At 43.7% G+C, this 19952-nt stretch overlaps 1 protein-coding gene across 4 annotated transcripts in view; it reads left to right on the top strand.

Annotated features, from left to right (window-relative positions):
* The window catches only part of LOC130282837 (oocyte zinc finger protein XlCOF7.1-like), a 25472-nt gene extending 5520 nt beyond the window's left edge, over positions 1 to 19952 (top strand). For 2 of the 4 annotated variants that reach the window (XM_056531669.1, XM_056531668.1), the window contains exons 5-7: positions 2429 to 2538; positions 2688 to 2799; positions 19257 to 19952. In XM_056531669.1, the coding sequence (XP_056387644.1) occupies positions 2429 to 2538; positions 2688 to 2799; positions 19257 to 19921 (887 nt within the window). In that variant the 3' untranslated portion in view covers positions 19922 to 19952. The remainder of the gene's footprint in view (positions 1 to 2428; positions 2539 to 2687; positions 2800 to 19256) is intronic. The other 2 variants (XM_056531671.1, XM_056531670.1) reach the window with 2 other exon arrangements.

Here is a 19952-nt window from a genome sequence, read left to right as displayed (position 1 = left end):
ACTAGGCAGGGATGCCCCCTATCACCGCTCCTCTTCTCCCTCTTCATTGAACCACTCGCGCAGTTGATTAGATCTTCCAGCTTGTTTGATGGGTTTGGTGTCGAGGGAGAGGAGGAGAAAATACTGCTTTATGCAGACGATGTTGTATTGTTTGTCACAGATCCAGCAAGAAAGCTTGTTAGCATTATTGATTTGATAAAGGATTTTGGTAAATATTCTGGCTTTCAGATAAACTGGAATAAATCAGGATTATTAATGTTGTCAGGTGATAGCCAGGGGAGTGATACATGTTTTGCAGGAAAACGAGGCCCTGAAATACCTAGGAATTAAGATTTCGAGAAATATAGAAGAGTTTGCCCAGTTGAATATTACCCCATTGAGACAGAAAGTAAGAAACAAAATTCAAATATGGAAAAAGTTGCGTATGAATATGGCTGAAAGAATTACTCTGATAAAGACAATTATTTTCCCTATGGTTTTGCATGTGATTAGAGCAGCACCGGTTTGGTTAGGGGAACACCATTTTAATAAAATACAGAGTGAGATTAATGATTTTTTATGGGATGGGAAACAAACACGGATGAAACACACATTTCTGAGTCCTCCTTTGAGTAGTGGTGGTTTGGGTATACCAAATATGCAACTGTATTATATAGCGGCACAAATTGAATACATGATAAAGGAAGATGATGTTTTAAAAGTTTTTTTTTCTAAACTAGGTATTAGGGGGGATAGCACTTTGGAATTAATTGAAGGGGGAAGATGTATGCACAGGGGAAAAATCCCCACTTGTAATATGTTTAATAAAGTATGGAGATTCACGAGACGTTTATTAGGGATTAAGGGTAGTATGCACTACACACTAAAGTGGGGTAATGGAAATTTTCCAGAAATGATGAAACTAAAGGAATATGTTAACTGGGAAAGAAATGGGGTTATTAGAGTTAAAGATTTTGTGATAGAAAGCACGCTAAAAGAGTGGAAAACATTCAATAGGGAATTTAGTATTAGTCAGAGCGAATACTTTTCATACTTACAAATCAAAAGCGCTTTTGAGAAGGAGAAGAACAACCCTAGATGGGCAATAAATAGCCATGAGTTAATTGACTATATGTTTGGGCTTCGGTCCTCCTCGACAAAGGTATTAGGTAACTTATATAAGGGCCTAGTTAGATTTTCCGTTGAAAAATTTCCTCCAAAGAGTAGGGATAAATGGAAGCAAGTAGTAGGTCAGACCGATGGGGAAGAATGGAGGGAAGTATTCATAAATATTTTCCAATCATCTCTCAATATGAACCATAAAACCTCTATGATAAAGCTGATACATAGGATCCCATATACGCCGGGGTTCTTGTATAAGTTAGGAAAAAGACTTGACTCTAAATGCCCGAAATGTAATATGGAAGGTGCGGATTTGTCACATATGGTGTGGAGCTGCCCAAAACTGCTTTCCTTTTGGACAGGGGTATACAAGATGGTAGAAACGAAATTGGGTACTAAGATCATTATTTATATTGTGTAAAGCGAATTTTGAAAAAAAAAAATAATAATAATAATTTGTGATTTAATTATGCAAATCACTGTAGAAGTATGCAGTTGGTACAGAGATGTCATAAAATAGCAGTCAAAAAGTGGCGTACTACAAATAATGTGTCATGTGTGAACACAATGTTGGAATTTTTGTTTGAATTGCCTGCTTTAAATTGGCACTGTCAGATACAAAAACTTTGATATGTTGTAAAGCATGCAAAACCAATAGGTTAACAATTGCTTTCATTAGAAAATTTTCAGTATTTCATAATGAAAAAGCCAGTCAAACAACTTCCCCCCCCCCTGCCTTCTTGGACACATACTAGTCCTGCTGTGTCCATGAGTCATCACCTATGTCATGGACACACTTCCTTGATTGACAGCTGTGACCGCAGTTTTGCTAATGCTAGGGGAGATGTGAGCAGACAGCATACTGAGGGAGGGGGCGGAGACCTGCACAGTGAGGCCACGCCCCTTCCCTTTGAGAGGAATTTAGACTAGTGAGCTAAATTAAAAGTGTAATAAAAAATAAATAAAAGGTGCTAGACACATACAAATTAGATGTACATGGTCAGGATTAGGTACTGAGTGATATATATATTTAAAAAAAAAATTTGTTGGATCTGACAGGTACGCTTTAAGTATTTGAGACATTTTTGGTGTCTTTTTTAACCTTTGCGAAATGAGTCTAAAATGTTTGCAGTTTGACCATGCCCACATTTCTTGCCTCTTTTTCTTTCCAGTGAAAAAACAAATATTGCTGGTTGTGGCACAAATTTTGGGAATTTTTGACATGAACAATAATTGTGGGCCTCATATTCAGCCATACCTGTCCTCTACTATTTGAGTCCCTTGTGAGAAAAGCACATTATAAATGTTTGTCGTTGTTGGTTAACAGTTGAATTCTTTAAGAACCATCAGAACGAAGGACCCCCAGAGAGATGCCCTAGTCCTTTATATGTCAAGGAATATTTGGGGGGAAATGAAAATGTGCCACAGGAATATCAGGTAGGAAAATAGTTCTTGGTCTAATCTCTGGTTTTTAGTCGTAACATTTGTCTATTTTTAGTCTTGAAATATTTAGAAATGTGATGAACTAAAATTTGAAGTTTAATCTTCTTAATTACGAATAATTTATTCCATATGTGGTTATAAAGGTTACAAATCTAAGGGATATACAACCTGAAGACCTGTCAAAAGAACAAGAGACATATTCTGGTGAATCCCGTCCAGGTAAGGATGAGGAAGTTCCTACAGATGTCAGCACTAGTGAGTAATAACCATTAAATGTTTACATTGTGTTCTTTTTCAGTCTTCACAACAAAATGTTGTGCTATACTCCCTTCTCTAAATACACAGAGAAAAAGTCTCCCTGGTGGGTACCACCACCCCTATTAGATCCTGCTCTTCCTCTCATATCCTGTCATTGCATTTTACCCAACAATAGAATATTGACTCAGGGGCAGAAACACAAATCACTGATTAGAATAACTACAGTAAAAGCGGTTACAGACTTTCAACAGGTGTACATACAGTATTAGAATTATGCAAATATATAGTCATGCTATTATGACATAATATTTATAGCATATAATCTACTATAGTACTGTCACATAATAAACTCGTATGCACTTCGGCCCAGATTTATTAAACTGTGTGAAAGAAAAAATAGAGTGATTTTCCCACAGCAGCCGACTACAGAGTTCTGGTAAAGTGAAAGCTGAGATGTGATTGGTTGCTGTGAGAAAATCCCTCTATTTTTTTCTCTCACACAGTTTGATAAATCTGGGCCTTTGTATTTGTATACAGGAAAGTTCATATAATTAAATTCATGGTGGTATGGCACTCCTGCTCTTCTATTTTAGAATCTGATAATTGTTAGAGATAAAGGATTTAGCTGCGCATTCTTTAACATATATGGAGATCATTCTGTTAGGAAGTTACTTTGATCATTTTCTCGGTTACACCAAAGAAGATAAATTACACTCCAAAAAAGGTTCTTTTAAAAGAAATAATCTTTATAAGGCTAAGTTTCCACTTGTTTTTTTTTTTTTCTGGCAGTTTTTTGGAATACTGCCACTGCAGTTTTTGAGCCAAAGTCTGAAGGAATAGGAAATATAAAGGAAGGACTTACACTTCTCCTCCCTTATGGATCCACTTCTGACTTTGGCTCAAAAACTGCAGTGGCAGTATTCCAAAAACTGTCAGAAAAAAACCAAGTGGAAACTTTGCCTTAAGGTTTTTAAAAACAATTACAAAAAAAAGACAGGGACTAGACGCCCTTGAATAAGAGACATGACCACAATCCATGATAAGGCAGAGATTCCAACATAGCAAAAGGAGGATATGTCATTAAAGTGATCATAGAGTGCAAAGTAAGAACCAGTAACGTAAGTAATGTTATCCCCGAAATGTTCCTTCTTCAGATTTCTGTCCTAGCTCAACTTGCTTAAAGGAGAACTCCGGAATATAAAAATTGTCGCCCATAGTGGCGGCAGTAAAAAAATAAAGATGTACATACCTTCCTCCGCTCCCCCGGGCCTTCGGTAACCGACTCCGGCCTCCGCCGTGATCCTCTTCCTGGTTGCCGGTGGTCGTAGAGTCTTACTGCGCTCAGCCAATCACCAGCCGCAGTGAAGTCCCGACTCGGCCAGCAATAGGCTGAGCGGCAGTGTGACGTTTTCGGCCCCGGCCGCAGGTGTCGGTGTAGTGAAGAATTTTGTGTCCTGAAGCGTTTTCACTCTGCCGCTCAGACTATCGCCGGCTGAGTCTGACTTTGCTGCGGCTGGTGATTGGCTGAGCGCAGTATGATTCAACCGACCACCGGCAACCAGGAAGTGGATCGAGGCGGAGACTGGAGCCGGTTACCGGAGGCCCCGGGGGAGAGGAGAAAGGTATGTACATCTTTATTTTTTTACTGCCGGCACTATGGGCGACAATTTTAATATTCCGGATTTCTCCTTTAATAGCACACCTAATTTTGGGGCTATTAAGCTTATTCCGATACAATAGAGATCTACTAACCCCCCCAAAAAAAATTCTGCAGTGGGCAAAAAAGTTTGACAATTGTTTAGAATGGAGGATCTTGTTTCGTGGCAAAATCATACCATGAACGATTTCTTATCACTTGGTCTCCTTGGATTACTTATACAACCTCTTCATTAAGTAATTCTTTTAATAACTAATTCATTTTTAAGTTTTATGCTAGATGTCAAGTTCATCTGTTTATTTTTGCTATTTTTTCTTCCTTGTGTCTTATTTCTGGTTCTTTTTCTAAAGAGTCTTGGTTTTTACTTTATTAATTATTGTGGCAAGATTTATCAAAATCTTGATGCAAAAAAAATTATGCAAAATTTTGATTTATCAAAATCTATGCAGAGGAAAAGTTGACCAGTTGCCCATAGCAATTAATCAGATCACTTATTTTATCTTTCAGAGGCCTTTAAAAAAAATGGAAGCAATCTGATTGGTTGCTATGGGCAACTGCACCATTCTTCCTCTACATGTGTTTTTTTTTTTTTTCAAATATTCAAAGAAAGGTTTATTGTGCAAAAACAGTGTAATAAAAACCACAGGTAAGATAATTCCAACGCAGTGGAATATGCAAACATAAGTAAAGGCATCATAGCCACTTGTCTTTCAGCATAAGACAAGGTAGATCAATAAGAAAGTGTCATAGTGAAATCAAAGATCACTCTAGAGCAGGACAGAGGCCTATGAGAAAACTGCACTGGTGGGTAGGCAGAAGAGAAATTTAAGGGAGTAAGGAAAGGTGGGGAGGTGGGGTGGGGGGTGGAGGGAGCAACAAAGGATTTGGGAGGGGAGAAGCCAAGGGCGAAGAGAACTAAATAAGTCAGGTAAAAACATCTGATCCGCTTTCCACTAGCCACCATCACCACGATATCAGCCACAGTCCAACACTCTGCAGTAGGAGATGATGACACTGGAGAAGAGGTCTCCTTCAGGGGAAAAAAAAGGGCTACCCCTCTCTGTAGAGCGGAGTTTCAAGGAAGGCTAGCCAAGGTCACCAGATCGCTATATACTTGTTGTTATGGCCAGAAGAGTCGGCCATCAGCTCTTCCGTACAACATATGAAGTTGACCTCCTTGTATTAGTCCGAGGTAGTAGGGGGGAGGGTGTCTTTCCAGCATCAGTCTTCGCTGCCATCAACATAAAGTGAGCCAGGATTTTAGAAGGAGACTTCGTGGTCACGGGCATGATAGACAAAAGGAGCACTTTTTTGGATCATTAAGGTATGACCCTCCAGTTACAGTCACAATGTTTGATACTACAACCATCCAGAAGGAAAGAAGAGATGGGCAGGACCACCAGATATGGGGCATGGTACCTAGAACCCTCCCCCCCCCACAGCGCCAGCACAGCTCAGAAACAGACGGGTACATTCTGTGCAACAAGGCAGGTACCCTGTACCACCTGGAGAGAATCTTTATTAGTTTCCTGTGCCCTGCAGAAAATAGACAATTTATGACACAGGAGGAAGGCCGCCGACTAATTTCTCATGCAAAAGTGGTGTGTAGATCCTCTTCCCAGGCTGCCACGAACGCAGGAGGGTGCTGAGCTGCCTCCTCTAAGAGAAGGCCATAGATTTGGCAAACCGCCCTGACTGCCGGGGAGGAGGAAACACACAGCTCTTCAAAAGGGAGAAGAGGTCTAGCGAGTCGTAGATTCAGACCTGCAGTCTCAACAAAGTAATGGAGTTGAAGGTACTGCATGTGCCTAGCCAGCGTGCAGAGGTGCTCTGGCACCAGGACATCATAGGGGCGCAATACCGTTCCCTCAAGAAAGACCCTCAGGGGGAGGGCTGGGGGAGCGGAGAGACCAAGAAAGGAGGAGCAATCTTTCCCCGGTGGGAATAGGGGGTTGCCAAGATCAAGTGTCAACGGGCCGTCGGGGGATAGGATCCTGGACCTGGATAAATAAAGATTAATGTTCATGACCAGTTCCCTGGACACCCACGGTAGAGCATGGTGTTTACTGGCCAAGAGCGCTCCCTGGGGTAGCCAAGGATAGGCCGTGAGCTCAAATCCAGCTCCATAGAGTTCCACTGCCACCCATCGCTTCAAGGAGCGGCCATAAAAAAAATCCAGGAATCTAGCTGCGATATAATAGTCACAGAAGTCAGGGACCACCAGTCCTCCCGCTTGCTTCCGTCTGGTCAAAACCAGTCTGGAAATTCTAGATGGCCGCCCCGCCCAAATAGGGACCACTTGAAATAGATAGAGTAAGCGCGGAAGGACATTCATTTTGAGGATATTGGCCCTACCGAGCCAGGAAAAGGTGCCAGCCGACCACTTTGCTAGGTTCCTCTCTAGGGTCGCAGACAGGGGCAGGAAATTAAGGGCAAAGGCATCTAGGGGATCCACTAGGACATGAACCCCCAAATACTTGATCGACCGCGAGGCCCACTGAAATGGATGTTCCCTCCGTATGCGCGCCACATCGGCCTAAGGGAGAGCAACTTTCAGAGCCATACTCTTAGACATGTTGATCCTATGATTGCTATAGTGGGAGTAAAGCTGGAGAGTCCGCAAGACTTCTGGCAAAGATGTGTAAGGGGAGGACAAATAGAGTAGCAAATCATCCGTGAACGCAGAGCAGAGATGCTACCCCCCCCCCCCCCGAGGGAAAATCCCGCATTTAAAATATGCTCCATGCAAAGAACATAGAGGATGGGAGAGAGTGGGCAGCCCTGGCGCGTGCCGTTGCGGATGAGGATCGGGGAAGAGAGAGAGCCATTGGGGGAGATTTATCAGAGGATTTAGACTGTTTTTTCCCATCTAAATTTGTCGCACAGAAAGCCGCAGTCTAAATATGTGGGACTTTTTTGCGGGATTTTTAGAACATGATGCATTCTAGTCTATCTTAGACGGAAAAATGCATTGGTGCTGAATTTATCAAAAGCGACTTTTCAGCGACAAGTCGCATCGGCTGAAAGTACGCTGAAATGTCAGACCATGCTGGAGCAGGTTTAAATACAGTCTAAAGCATAGATCCTGAAGTCTGTGCGCAGAATTTATCAAGAGCCGTGCAGCTTTTGATACATTTGGCGCACAATAGACCGGCCTAACGCTCTGTAGTTTGGTCTATATTGATGCGGGACATAGACAACTTTGATAAATCTCCCCCATTGACTCTCACTCGGGCTTGCGGGTCACGATACAGGGCTGCCACCCAACTCAGCATAGAGGGGCCCAGATCTATCTTAGCCAACGAAGCCTCCATGAACTGCCAATCCACCTGATCGAAAGGCTTTTCGGCATCGAGTGAAAGAAGCATCAGGGGCTGTCGACGGACAGAGGCCCTGTGCATTATTGAGAAGGCTCGCACTTTGTTGTCTCATGCTTCTCTAGATCGGAGGAAGCCAGATTGATCGGGGTGGATGAGAGGCCCAAGGACAGCCGCTAAGCGGTCCGCCAGCAATTTCACAAACAATTTGGTGTCTGAAATGGCGCGGTCGCTGGTGCAAAGGGTAGGGTCCAGACCCTCTTTGGGTACCACCTTGATATAAGCACTTAGAGAAGAGGAAGGGAAACCTGACTCTGGGGAGATGCAATTAAAGGTCCAACAAAGGTTGGGAAGCAGGTCACCTCTCAGGGATTTAAAGCTATGTACCCGTCAGGTCCTGGACTCTTGCGCGAGGGCAGGTTAACAATCGCCTGTGCCATCTCTTCCTCAGTGAATGGGACCTCTAATGCTTCAATATCGTTATCAGACAACCTAGGGAGGGCTGTCCACTGAACATAGTCTGATAAAGAGATAGGCGGTAGCGGTGCTGGGGGAGGCGAAGCTGGTGAGGGGAGGTTATAAAGGTCAGTGTAATACTGCTCAAAGGCCCGAAGTATGTCAGCAGTAAGATATGACTTTTCACCCCCCAGTGTGCAGATGGACGGGATATACAATGCCGCCCGCTTATCCCTGAGGGCCCTAGCTTAGTATCTGCCCGGTTTATTTCCCCACTCATAAAAGGCCTGGAGAACCGCTGGCGATACTGCTTATACGTGTCATTCAGTAGGGTACGTATTTCATGTCGCGTCTTAATGAGGTCCCTCACTGCAGATTCCTCTAAGGACCGTTTATGCTGGGCTTCTAAGACATGCAGCGTCTCGAAGAGGCGCTGCAACTTAGTTGCCTTCGCCTTTTTGAGGCGGGAGCCATGACTAACCACCCCCTGCAACACACTTTTGTGCACTTCCCACTTCATTGGAAGCGGAGTCTGGTCAGCTGCATGATCGGCTTGAAAGTTGGCGATCGCCACCTTCAGATCCGACAGGCAAAGAGATCCAAGAAGGAGGGACTCATTAAGACGCCTCGAGAACTGCGTGGTACTTAGAGAGGGGATCTGGACCGAGTAGTGTGGCATGAAAATATAGTCTAATCTACTGTACGTCCCATGGGGGCTAGAGTAATAAGTGTAGTTCCAGTCCCCCGGATACTGAAGGCGCCACACATCGCACAGCTGCAAGGAATGTAGTTGGTGCTTAAGCCTACTGAACTGACAATATGTGATAGCTGAGTGCTGTGAGGACATGTCCAGCAGAGGATGGAGAGGGAGGTGAAAGTCGCCGCTCAACAACAACATGCCTTAGGCAAAGGAGAAAAGATCCTTATGGGTCCGTGTCATAAAGGGAACCTGGGAACAATTAGGTGCATAGATAGTCGCCACAGTCACCACATGGTCCAAGATCGTGCCACACACAAATACTGAGCTTCCGGTTCCGTTCAGACAGCTTGCACGCTGTAGGGTAAAGAATGGTGAAAACCAATAGAGACCCCCTTCTAGCGGGATTTTAAATTGGGACCATGGAACCAGGTGGGGAAGTAACGACTGAGCCTATCTGGGACATGACCCACGTTAAAATGTGTCTCCTGGAGACACAATATCCTAACCTCCTGCTTGTGCATGTGATAAAGGATCTATGACCTCTTCTCTGGAAGTTTGAAGCCCTGAAAATTCAGGGTGGCCAGCTTCACTTCCATCATGGCTGTGGTGGCTGAGCGGTCAAACAGAGGACAGGAGCGAGGTGTAGGCAGGAAGAAGAGTTGGAGGTGAACCACGGGTCCTGTAGGAAAAACAAGAGGGGAGAACAAGAAAGGGGAAAAAGAGGTATTAAAGGCAAAAACAGTAATAAAAAAAAAAAAAAAAAAAAGTGTTCTTGCAAGGTATCACTAGTGGCAGAAAAAGTCCATCTGCCAGACAGGTGTGCTCAACATACACCAACCCTAGGTGGGGGTAATATGAGAGGAGACAAGGCAATAAAGGAAGTGAATCTAAGATGTAACAGGGGAGTCTATCATCAATGGTGGATGCTAAAGTCCGCCCACGGCCGTGACAAAGTGTTAGCAAGGGCCTAGAATGGGGCCACTCAGTACAACTGGTAGGTGGAGGGAGGCATAACAATGCTAAGGGAGGCTAGGAAGTAAGAGTCATAGGCAGGGGCAGGGACATTAACCAGGGGGAGGAGGTGGGGGCAGGGGGGTTAGCAAGTAATGTCCTCAGGGATAACTATGGGAATTCAGTGATGTAGTCTCTACACAAAAGATCGTCAGGTGTCCATGCTTGGACAAGGTAGGACTCTGGAGCTCATGATTCTGATGAGGGTCCTGCCGATTGGTGGCGTGATCTCCTTTGATGCTGAGACATCAGGGTTAGGGCGCCTAGCACGGGCCCGTTGTGAGGGTCTGGAAACCGGTGGAATAGCATAAGGGTCCTTCAGAAAGTCAATCCAGTCTGGTAGGGACATGGGCGGCAGGTCGAGGGTGGAGAGGAAATGTGGTAAGTCTCCGGGCACACGGAGAGATGCTACTGAGTCCCCAATTGTAACATGCAGAGCGAAGGGGAGGCCCCAGTGATAGGGCACATTTCGGTCTTGGAGCACACGCAGCAGGGGCAGTAGGAGAGCCCTCTGGCAGAGAGTGCTTCTCAACAGGTTTGGATACAGTTGAAGGGTGGCACAATCAAAGTCCACATCCCCTGTTGTCTCACTTTTAGCATGATCTGCTCCTTCAGAGCATAGCGATGGGCTCAGCAAATGATGTCTCACGGACTAGTAGGATCAGTGCTCGGCGCCTGTAGCACCCTATGGGCTCGGTTAATTTCAATGTGAGTGTCCGGTGGGTGACCCAGTAACATGTTAAAGATCCCAGTGACTGTTGGGAGCAGGTCTTGGTTCCACGTGGCTTCCGGGAGTCCACGGATGCGGATATTATTCCGGTGGCTTCTGTTTTCAACATCATCCAGGTGATCCGCCAATGCTTGATGCATGGACTGCATAGTAGACTGCATATCTAACATGGAGTCAAGAACTCTGCCCTACAGGTCCGCCACTGGCTGAAGGTCTTGGCGCCAGGCATGTTTCAGATCCAAAGCCAGAGCAGACATATCACTCTAGTCGGGAGAAGCGCTAGGAGCGCCTGAAGTTCAGGATGACCTTTAAGAAGAGCAACGGCTTGAGCAGGGGGAAAGAGGGTTGAGGATAGTGGGTCACTCACCCCAGCAGGCAAGGTGGCATGACGAATAACTGGTGGAGAAGCGATAGAAGTCCAGGCTGAGCGGTGCTCATCAGCATGGTCAGGCACCACAGGAGCTGGCATTGCAGCAGGATCAGAAGATGTTATTAGTAAGTAAGTCCCTGCTCCAGTTCCATAACCCCTGGGCCTGGTTCATTTTCAAAGGGGGACAGTTGGGAGGTAGGAGAGCCCACTGGACTCCTGAAGAGTGAAGGGAAGCTCTATGAGGGTGACATGGCCCTGTCCCCAGTAGCAGCAGGAGAGGAGGACTGCTCTTGATTCAGTGTGGGCAGCTGGACAGTGTCCCCCTGTATACATACCTCAGCTCCTGCAGAGGTCAGCTGGTGTGGCTCTGCATGCTCCATCCATCCCTCAGGGCTGGCAGAGGGGGAGAATGGCAATGAACGGCGTGCAGCAGGAGAGCCCGTCTGTGCCGAAAGAGCCTGCGACTCCACCGTGGCTGCTGGCTTGTGCTGAGGTGGCGGTGGGGTCTTGCTTCTCGCAGCAGGTCCGTCCTGTGTATTATGCTGGTCGGGGAGTCCCTTGGACGCCGGTGACCTCGTCGGAAGATCTAACAGGGCCGGGAGGTGTCTTTTCTGCAGCACAGCTCCCGCGCTGACTGCGCTCTTAAGTGTCCAGCGGATGTCTGGGGCTTAACTTCAGGGATGTAGATGATTGGTCTTTATATGTCATGTGCAGAGCTGCGTCTCCAGGCTCGGAAACCGGAAGTTTTCGGGACTGGAGATGTGATGTAACGCCACGCCCCTACATTTCCATTTCCATGTCCATTAAGCCTAGGTTAAAGGGGTACTCCGGGAAACTAAACCCATAGCCCATCGTTTCCCTCTCCCTAACCAATGTATTTGTCCAAATATCACTCACTAGCTATATAGAGCACATTTCTTCTTTCAGTTGTCACTTACATGCAGGGAGTGAGAGAAAGACATCATTCTCAGATCCACCTTGTCTCTGTGTAAACCCCTCAGTTAGACCTAGCCCCCACCCTTCAAGACAACACCATGTGATTTCTGCCTGGTGTAGAGCTCTGGCTTGACAGACACACCTCCCCCTCCCGTCCCCGTGTGAAGAGCTTGCTGTGAAAGAAGCTCAGTGAAGATTCTAAGTCTCCTCAACACATAACACTGCTCTTTTCCTGTGTAGATCTAATCAATGACTGCTGCCATTCAGAGCATAGCATGATTGTTTGCTGGGGGAAGGATTGTCTGAAAGAAAAGACCTGAACAGGGTGTTTACAACTACACAGCATGCACACAGATAGTGAAAGCAATTGGCTGGCAGCCATTACACAGAGCTACACTGACTTCTGGGAGTTGTAGTCTGTGCTGCAAACAAGGAAAAATACAATTTAGGAGATATCAGGGGCCAAAGGAGCTGCCAAAACTACATGGATATCTACAGGGGACACAGAACAGGTATTGTGGTGGCTTTGGGGCTGTCCAAGACCCATATGACCTGGAATTGCAGCAGATCATCGGTCTGAATTGACCAGCGTTTTGTGGAGATCGCCGACTGGGGGGTTGGCCTGTTGGGGACCAGACCGGGATGCCTGCTGAAATCATTCAGCAGGGGCATCCTGTGCCAATGCCCCCCCCCCCATGTCGGTGATCTCCACAAAACACCGGTCAATTCAGACCGACGATCTGCTGCAATTCCAGGTCATTGGACATCCCCGATCCCCCTGAAGGGATAGGAATGAGGTAGTAGAGGTGCCACCTCTTCTATCCCTGCTATTCAGTTGGTTGCAGAAGCAACTGACCAATAGCAGATTGGGGGTGGGGGGGTTTAAAGTTCGGTTTTCCTGCTCTGCCCACCCACGGTAGTCCAGGCAGAGCGGGGGGACTGTGGCGTGAGCGGCAGTGGTGGAGGTAGCTTACCGGGCGGCGATTGTCAGCGGGCGGCGATCCTCCTGCTGGTGCGGCAGGCGGCAATCCTGCTGTAGTAATCCAGATGTTGCAAAACTACAACTTCCAGCATGCCCAGACAGCTGTTTGCTGTGTGGGCATGCTGGTATTTTTAGTTTAGCAACATCTGGAGGGCCACAGTTTGGAGATAACCCTCTAAGCCGCGACCCTCTAAATCTTGCAAAACTACAACTCCCAGCATGCGTGAACAGCAAACGGCTGTCTCGGAATGCTGGGAGTTGTAGTTGCGTGCCTCCAGCTGTTGCATAACTACAACTCCCAACATGCCCTTTGGCGATCAATATATGCTGGGAGTTGTAGTTTTGCAACAGCTGGAGCCACACTGGTTGGAAAATACTGAGTTAGGTAACAGAACCTAACTCAAGATTTTCCAACCAGTGTGCCTCCAGCTGTTGCAAAAGTACAACTCCCAGCATGCACTGTCTGTCAGTACATGCTGAGAGTTTAAACCAAACAAATGAAACAATGAGCAATAGCTACTGAATCATAAACAAATTTTATTAATAGAACTTCAGATTAAAAAGGTCACAAAGGACTATATGAAGTAAATGCAAGACAATATTATTCAAAGCTAAAAAAAAACCGAGATGTGAACCGATTCAACCACTAATACGTAGGTGAGAAAGGTGAGCATCACATAACGCCAACCCATGCAATCTACATGCTGTAAGTAAATACAGGAGCCTCACTCACAAAATTTGTAATGCAATTTCTCCTGAGTACGGAAATACCCCATATGTGGGCATAAAATGCTCTGCGGACGCACAACAAGGCTCAGGAGTGAAAGCGCACCATGTACATTTGAGGCCTAAATTGGTGATTTGCACAGGGGTGGCTGATTTTACAGTGGTTCTGACATAAACGACAAAAAATAAATACCCACATGTGACCCTATTTTGGAAACTACACCCCTCATGGAACGTAAAAAGGGGTATAGTGAGCCTTAACACCCCACAGATGTTTGACGAATTTTCGTTAAAGTTGGATGGGAAAATGGAAATACTTTTTTTTTTCACTAAAATGCTGGTGTTACCCTAATTTTTTTTTTACACAAGGGAAAATAGGAAAAAAAAGCCCCCCAAAATATCTAACCCCATTTCTTTTGAGTAAGAACATACCCCATATTTGGTTGTAAAGTGCTCTGCAGGCGCACTACAATGCTCAGAAGAGAAGGAGCGCCATTGGGCTTTTGGAGAGAAAATTTGTCCGGAATTGAAGGCCATGTGTGTTTACAAAGCCCCCATGGTACTAGAACAATAGACCTCCCCACATGTGACCCCATTTTGGAAACTACACCCCTCATGTAATGTAATAAGGGGTACAGTGAGCATTTACACCCCAGAGGTGTCTGACAGATTTTTCGAACAGTTGTCCATGAAAATGAAAAATTTTTTTTTTTTTTGCACAGCCCACTGTTCCAATGATCTGTCAAATGCCAGTCGGGTGTAAATGCTCACTGCACCCCTTATTAAATTCTGTGAGGGGTGTAGTTTTCAAAATGGGGTCACATGTGAGGGAGTCCATTGTTCTGGCACCACGGGGGGCTTTGTAAATGCACATGGCCCCTGACTTCCACTCCAAACAAATTCTCTCTCCAAAAGCTCAATGGCGCTTCTTCTCTTCTGAGCATTGTAGTGCGCCTGCAGAGCACTTAACATCTACATATGGGGTATTTCCATACTCAGAAGAAATGGGGTTGCAAATTTTGGTGGGCATTTTCCCCTATTACCCCTTGTAAAAAGTAAAGTTTGGGAAATAACCAGCATTTTAGTGAAAAAAAATAATTCATTTACACATCCGACTTTAACAAAAAGTCGTCAAGCACCTGTGGGGTATTAAGGCTCACTGTACCCCTTGTTATGTTCCTTATGGGGTGTAGTTTCCAAAATAGTATGCCATGTGTTTTTGTTTTTTTTTTTTGTTCTTTTTTGCTGTTCTGGCACCATAGGGGCTTCCTAAATCCAACATGCTCCCCAAAAATCATTTCAGCTAAATTCACTCCCCAAAATCTCATTGTTGCTTCTTCCCTTCTGAGCTCTCTACTGTGCCCGCAGAACACTTTACATCCACATATGAGGTATTTCCTTACTCAAGAGAAATTGGGTTACAAATTTTGGGGGATTTCTCTCCTTTTACCCCTCATAAAAATTCAAAAAATGGCTCTACAAGAACATGCGAGTAAAAAATTTAGATTTTGAATTTTCTCCTTCACTTTGCTGTTATTCCTGTGAAACACCTAAAGTCCATCAAATCCACTTCAAACTGAACTGTCCCCTGAAAAATTCAGATTTTGAAATTTTCGTGAGAAATTGGAAAATTGCTGCAATACTTTGAAGCCCTCTAATGTCTTCAAAAAGTAAAAACATGTCAACTTTATGATGCCAAAATCAAGTAGACATAGTGTATATGTGAATCAATATATAATTTATTTGGGATGTCCATTTTCCTTATAAGCAAAGAGTTTCAAGGGAAGAGACAGAGGGAGGAGATTGTGTGAGCACAAAACAGGGGTCTCAGCTGAGGATTTCCTGCTTCATCATGTTATGGTCTGAGTGGGTATAAATGCATATTAGGTGATTTTGCAGTGGATATTACTAGAGAAACATGTAGAGGGCAAGCCATGCTATGAACAAAAATGTATGTATATGATATTGCTAAATTATTTGTGTACCGTGTAGGGGCTGTATATCAGGAAAATCAGTGGCCTACAGGTTAAAGGGGTACTCCGGTGGAAAACATTTTTGTTTTAAATCAACTGGTGCCAGAAAGTTGAACAGATTTGCAAATTACTTCTATTAAAAAATATTTACCCTTCAAGTACTTTTTTGTCTAGTCCTCAGTGCTCTCTGCTGACACATCTGTCTGTGTCAGGAACTGTCCAGAGCAGCATAGATTTGCAATGAGGATTTTCTCCTTCTCTGGACAGTTCCTGATACGGGCATCAGGTGTCAGTAGAGAGCACTGTGGATAAGACAAAAAAGAAATTCAAAAAGAAAATAATTTCCTCTGTAGCATACAGCTGCTACAAAGTATTGGAAGGGTAAAGATTTTTTAATAGAAGTCATTTACAAATCTGTTTAACTTTCTGGCACCAGTTGATTAAAAATAATAAAAATTTCCACCGGAGTACCCCTTTAAGGTTTGCCACAACTATGACAGTCCTAGAAAATAAAACCAATATTTCCTTGACCTCAATTTCACAATAAGCGAAGTGGCCTGTGAAGTCAGCAGCCCATCATAGGTAGCATGGTGCAGCCATGTCATTGTGGCAGGACACGGGGAGATGTATCAATGTTGTCTGTGAGAAGCAGCTTTTTATGCAGTTTTTTTTTTTCCGTTCTTTTTGACGACCGTGCGCCTTATTTACAAAAAAGGCGCACGGACTTGATAAATATTGCATATTTTTTTATTACCTCAGAAAGCGCTTGGAGTTACCATAGGCACACGCATTTTCTAAAAGGACACCACAATCTAAAATAAGGAAACACTATGGGCAACACAGCAATTCTTCCTTGTCAAAGGGTTAGATAATTCAGCCACACGTCGCTATTTATAGGACATAAAAAAAATGAAAACTTTGAAGTAATCACTAAAAATCTAAAAAGTGTTTAGCTTTTACATGGAAAATAAGACTCAATTCAAACAGCTGCGGGCAGGTGGAGATATTAAAGCAAAACTGTTCTTTACCATAAATGCGGATTTGTAGATTAGAAAGAAACAAGATTTTTTTTACATGTAATTACCATTTGGGTAAAAAGATTGAATAATTAAATAAATTGATACAAGCCAGGTTAAAAAAAAATAAAAAATCATGAATAAAAAGCGATCAAAAAATCTGATCATTACAAAATGGTACCGCTAAAAACTTCAGATCACGGCGCAAAAAATGAGCCCTCATATCGCTCCGTACGCGAGAAAAATAAAAAAGTTATAGGCGTCAGAAGATCAAACCTATATAAGTAGTGTATCATTATAATTGTATGGACCTACAGAATAATGATAAGTTGTCATTTTTACCGAAAAATTTACTGCATAGAAACGGAAGCCCTGAAAATTTACAAAATGGCATTTTTTCTGCAATTTTGTCGCACAATGATTTTTTCTTTCCGTTTCATCGTAGATTTTTGGGTAAAATGACTGACGTCATTACAAAGTAGAATTGGTGGCGCAATAAATAAGCCATAATATGGATTTTTAGGTGCAAAATTTAAAGAGTTATGATTTTTTTAAAGGTAAGGAGGAAAAAATGAAAGTGCAAAAACGGAAAAAACCCTGGTCCTTAAGGGGTTAATGTCATCTTTTGCTCCCAACAACCGGTGCCCATAGATCTGACGACACAGATCCCTAATGCTGCCTCAAACACAAGTTATTTAAATGTGCTGTGGCTCCAAATAAAAGTTATTCTTTGTAGAGTGAAAAGATATACACTTTCCCCACATATGTTATAGCTCTGCTTGTTGTCATGTAATAGGAACCTTTATTGTTTACTTCTAGTGGATAACATTCTTTCCTCACACAGTCAGGACATGTTACAGGACAGAACCCTGACAACTGCATTGCAACCTACCAGAAATGTATCACATACGCACCACCACTCCATTCTCTGTCTAGCAAGCTGCCAAAAGAGAGCGGAGTACAACTGAGCAATATGCCATCACTTTATTAAATGCAAGAACCCCTTTAAAGGGGTACTCCCATGGAAAACTTTTTGTTTTAAATCAACTGGTTCCAGAAAGTTAAACAGATTTGTAAATGATTTCTATTAAAAAATCTTAATCCTTCCAGTACTTATTAGCTGCTGAATACTACAGAGGAAATGGTTTTCTTTTTGGAACATAGAGCCCTCTGCTGACATCATGAGCACAGTGCTCTCTGATGACATCTCTGTCCATTTTAAGAACTGTCCAGAGTAGGAGAAAATCCCCATAGCAAACATATGCTGCTCTGGACAGAGATGTCAGCAGAGAGCTCTGTGCTCGTGATGTCAGCAGAGAGCACTGTGTTCCAAAAAGAAAATAATTTCCTCTGTAGTATTCAGCAGCTAATAAGTACTGGAAGGATTAAGATTTTTAATAGAAGTCATTTACAAATCTGTTTAACTTTCTGGCACCAGTTGATAAAAAAAAAAGTTTTCCATGGTAGTACCCCTTTAAAGCTCTGAGAGATGTACAGCGCTTTCTCATCCTCCCTGGTGTATCCGGAGCACAGGTTCCAGATCTTCCTGCCCTTGTTGAGTGGCGATGTGTACATTGTATGCATCACCACTCATTTTACTTTCTGCCAGGGAAAAAAGGAAGTTTTAGGAGGGGCATCAAATGGGCAGGGACTAAAACCCCCTTTCTAGTCAGCCTGTGCACGTCCCTAGTCTCTTGTCCTACGGTCACGGTCTTCTTCTGCATTCATGGGCCTGACACGACGCTGCACTGAGCTTATCACAGACCATAGCGGTGTCCCTCCTTGGCCAACAATATGCTGAGCCGCAGTGTGATGTAACTGGCCGGGGCCCAACCTTCTTCCTGTTGCCCGGACCCATTACATTACAATGCTGCTCAGTGTAACACCGCCCGAGGCCAGACATCGCTTCAGCCAACGATAATCTTAGCACAGTGGCCCTCATTTACTTAGAAAATCGGGTTGTAAGTCTATCTGGCTTTCTTACCCGACTGCTTTTTTCCCCTGGTACTTATTATTATGTCGCATCCTGTTTGTCGCACGTGGGTTTTGTTGGTTTTGGTTTCCAACTCCTCTGAGCTGTCGGGAAAAAATCCACAACAATTCAACAAATTCGGGTTGGAAACCTTTATAAATATGTGGGAAAGCTCAGAAATGTCGGGTTACGCCCTTTTTCGGGTTTGGGAGAATCCACATCGGGTCCGTCGGGAAAAAATGTCGCATCGTGTCGCAGACTGGCGCACCATGTCTGCGACATGGCGCAGACAAAGATGCGACAAAAAAACCCGACAAAAGAAGTCGGGTTTAGAATAGTAAATGAGGGCCAATGTGTGACATATCGGGTCCCAGAATGCAGAAGTAGACCAGGACCAAAGGACGGAAGACAGATATCAACGGCACCAGAATAACCCCTTTAATGTGTTTTTTGGATTTGATTATTGATATGTAGCACAAAAATCGAGAACTTTGCTATTTGCATTTAAATTCTTTTTTGAAATATCTGTATGGAAAAATTTACATAGTAAAGTTTTATATTTATCATTTTCAAAAAGATGAAATAAAATCTGTTTCTGTTTTCAACAGATGGCTGCACCACAAATGTTATGGAACATCTCCTTTTATCTCCAGTTTATCAAGTAAACAATATCACAGAAGGCACTTGTGAAGAACTCTCCAAAACACTTCTAACCACAAATATACTGTTTGTCCTTCACAGCAGAGATCTGTCTACAAATCCTTCTAATCAGATAAAACCTTCTTCTGATCAATCACAGACTGTAAAGCAAAGTACGTGTGTTAAAGTATTTCCATGTTCTGAGTGTGGTAAATGTTTTAAAAGAAAATCTATTCTTTCTATGCATGAAAGAATTCACAGAGATGAGAGGCCATTTTCATGTTCAGAATGTGGGAAATGTTTTCGCCAGAAATCAGATCTCATTGTACATCAGAGAAGACATACAGGAGAGAAGCCCTTTTCATGTTCAGAATGTGGGAAGAGTTTTATACAGAGATCAGTCCTTATTGCACATTATAAAATTCACACAGGGGAGAAACCATTTTCATGTTCCGAATGTGGGAAATCTTTTATCCAGAAGTCTGATCTTGTAAATCATCATTTAATCCATACAGGGGAGAAGCCATTTTCATGTTCAGACTGTGGAAAATGTTATAACCATAGGTCAGCTCTTGCTCAGCATAGGAGACGAATCCATGTTCATACTGTAACAAATGTTTTACCTCATATGTAGTTGGTTATCGTGGATTAAACAAAAAAAAGGA

Source organism: Hyla sarda, chromosome 7 (genome assembly GCF_029499605.1).
Source record: "Hyla sarda isolate aHylSar1 chromosome 7, aHylSar1.hap1, whole genome shotgun sequence".
NCBI classification, from domain to species: domain Eukaryota; kingdom Metazoa; phylum Chordata; class Amphibia; order Anura; family Hylidae; genus Hyla; species Hyla sarda.
Note: the sequence above shows the minus strand (reverse complement) of the source record. Positions and strands in the feature narration are given on the sequence as shown.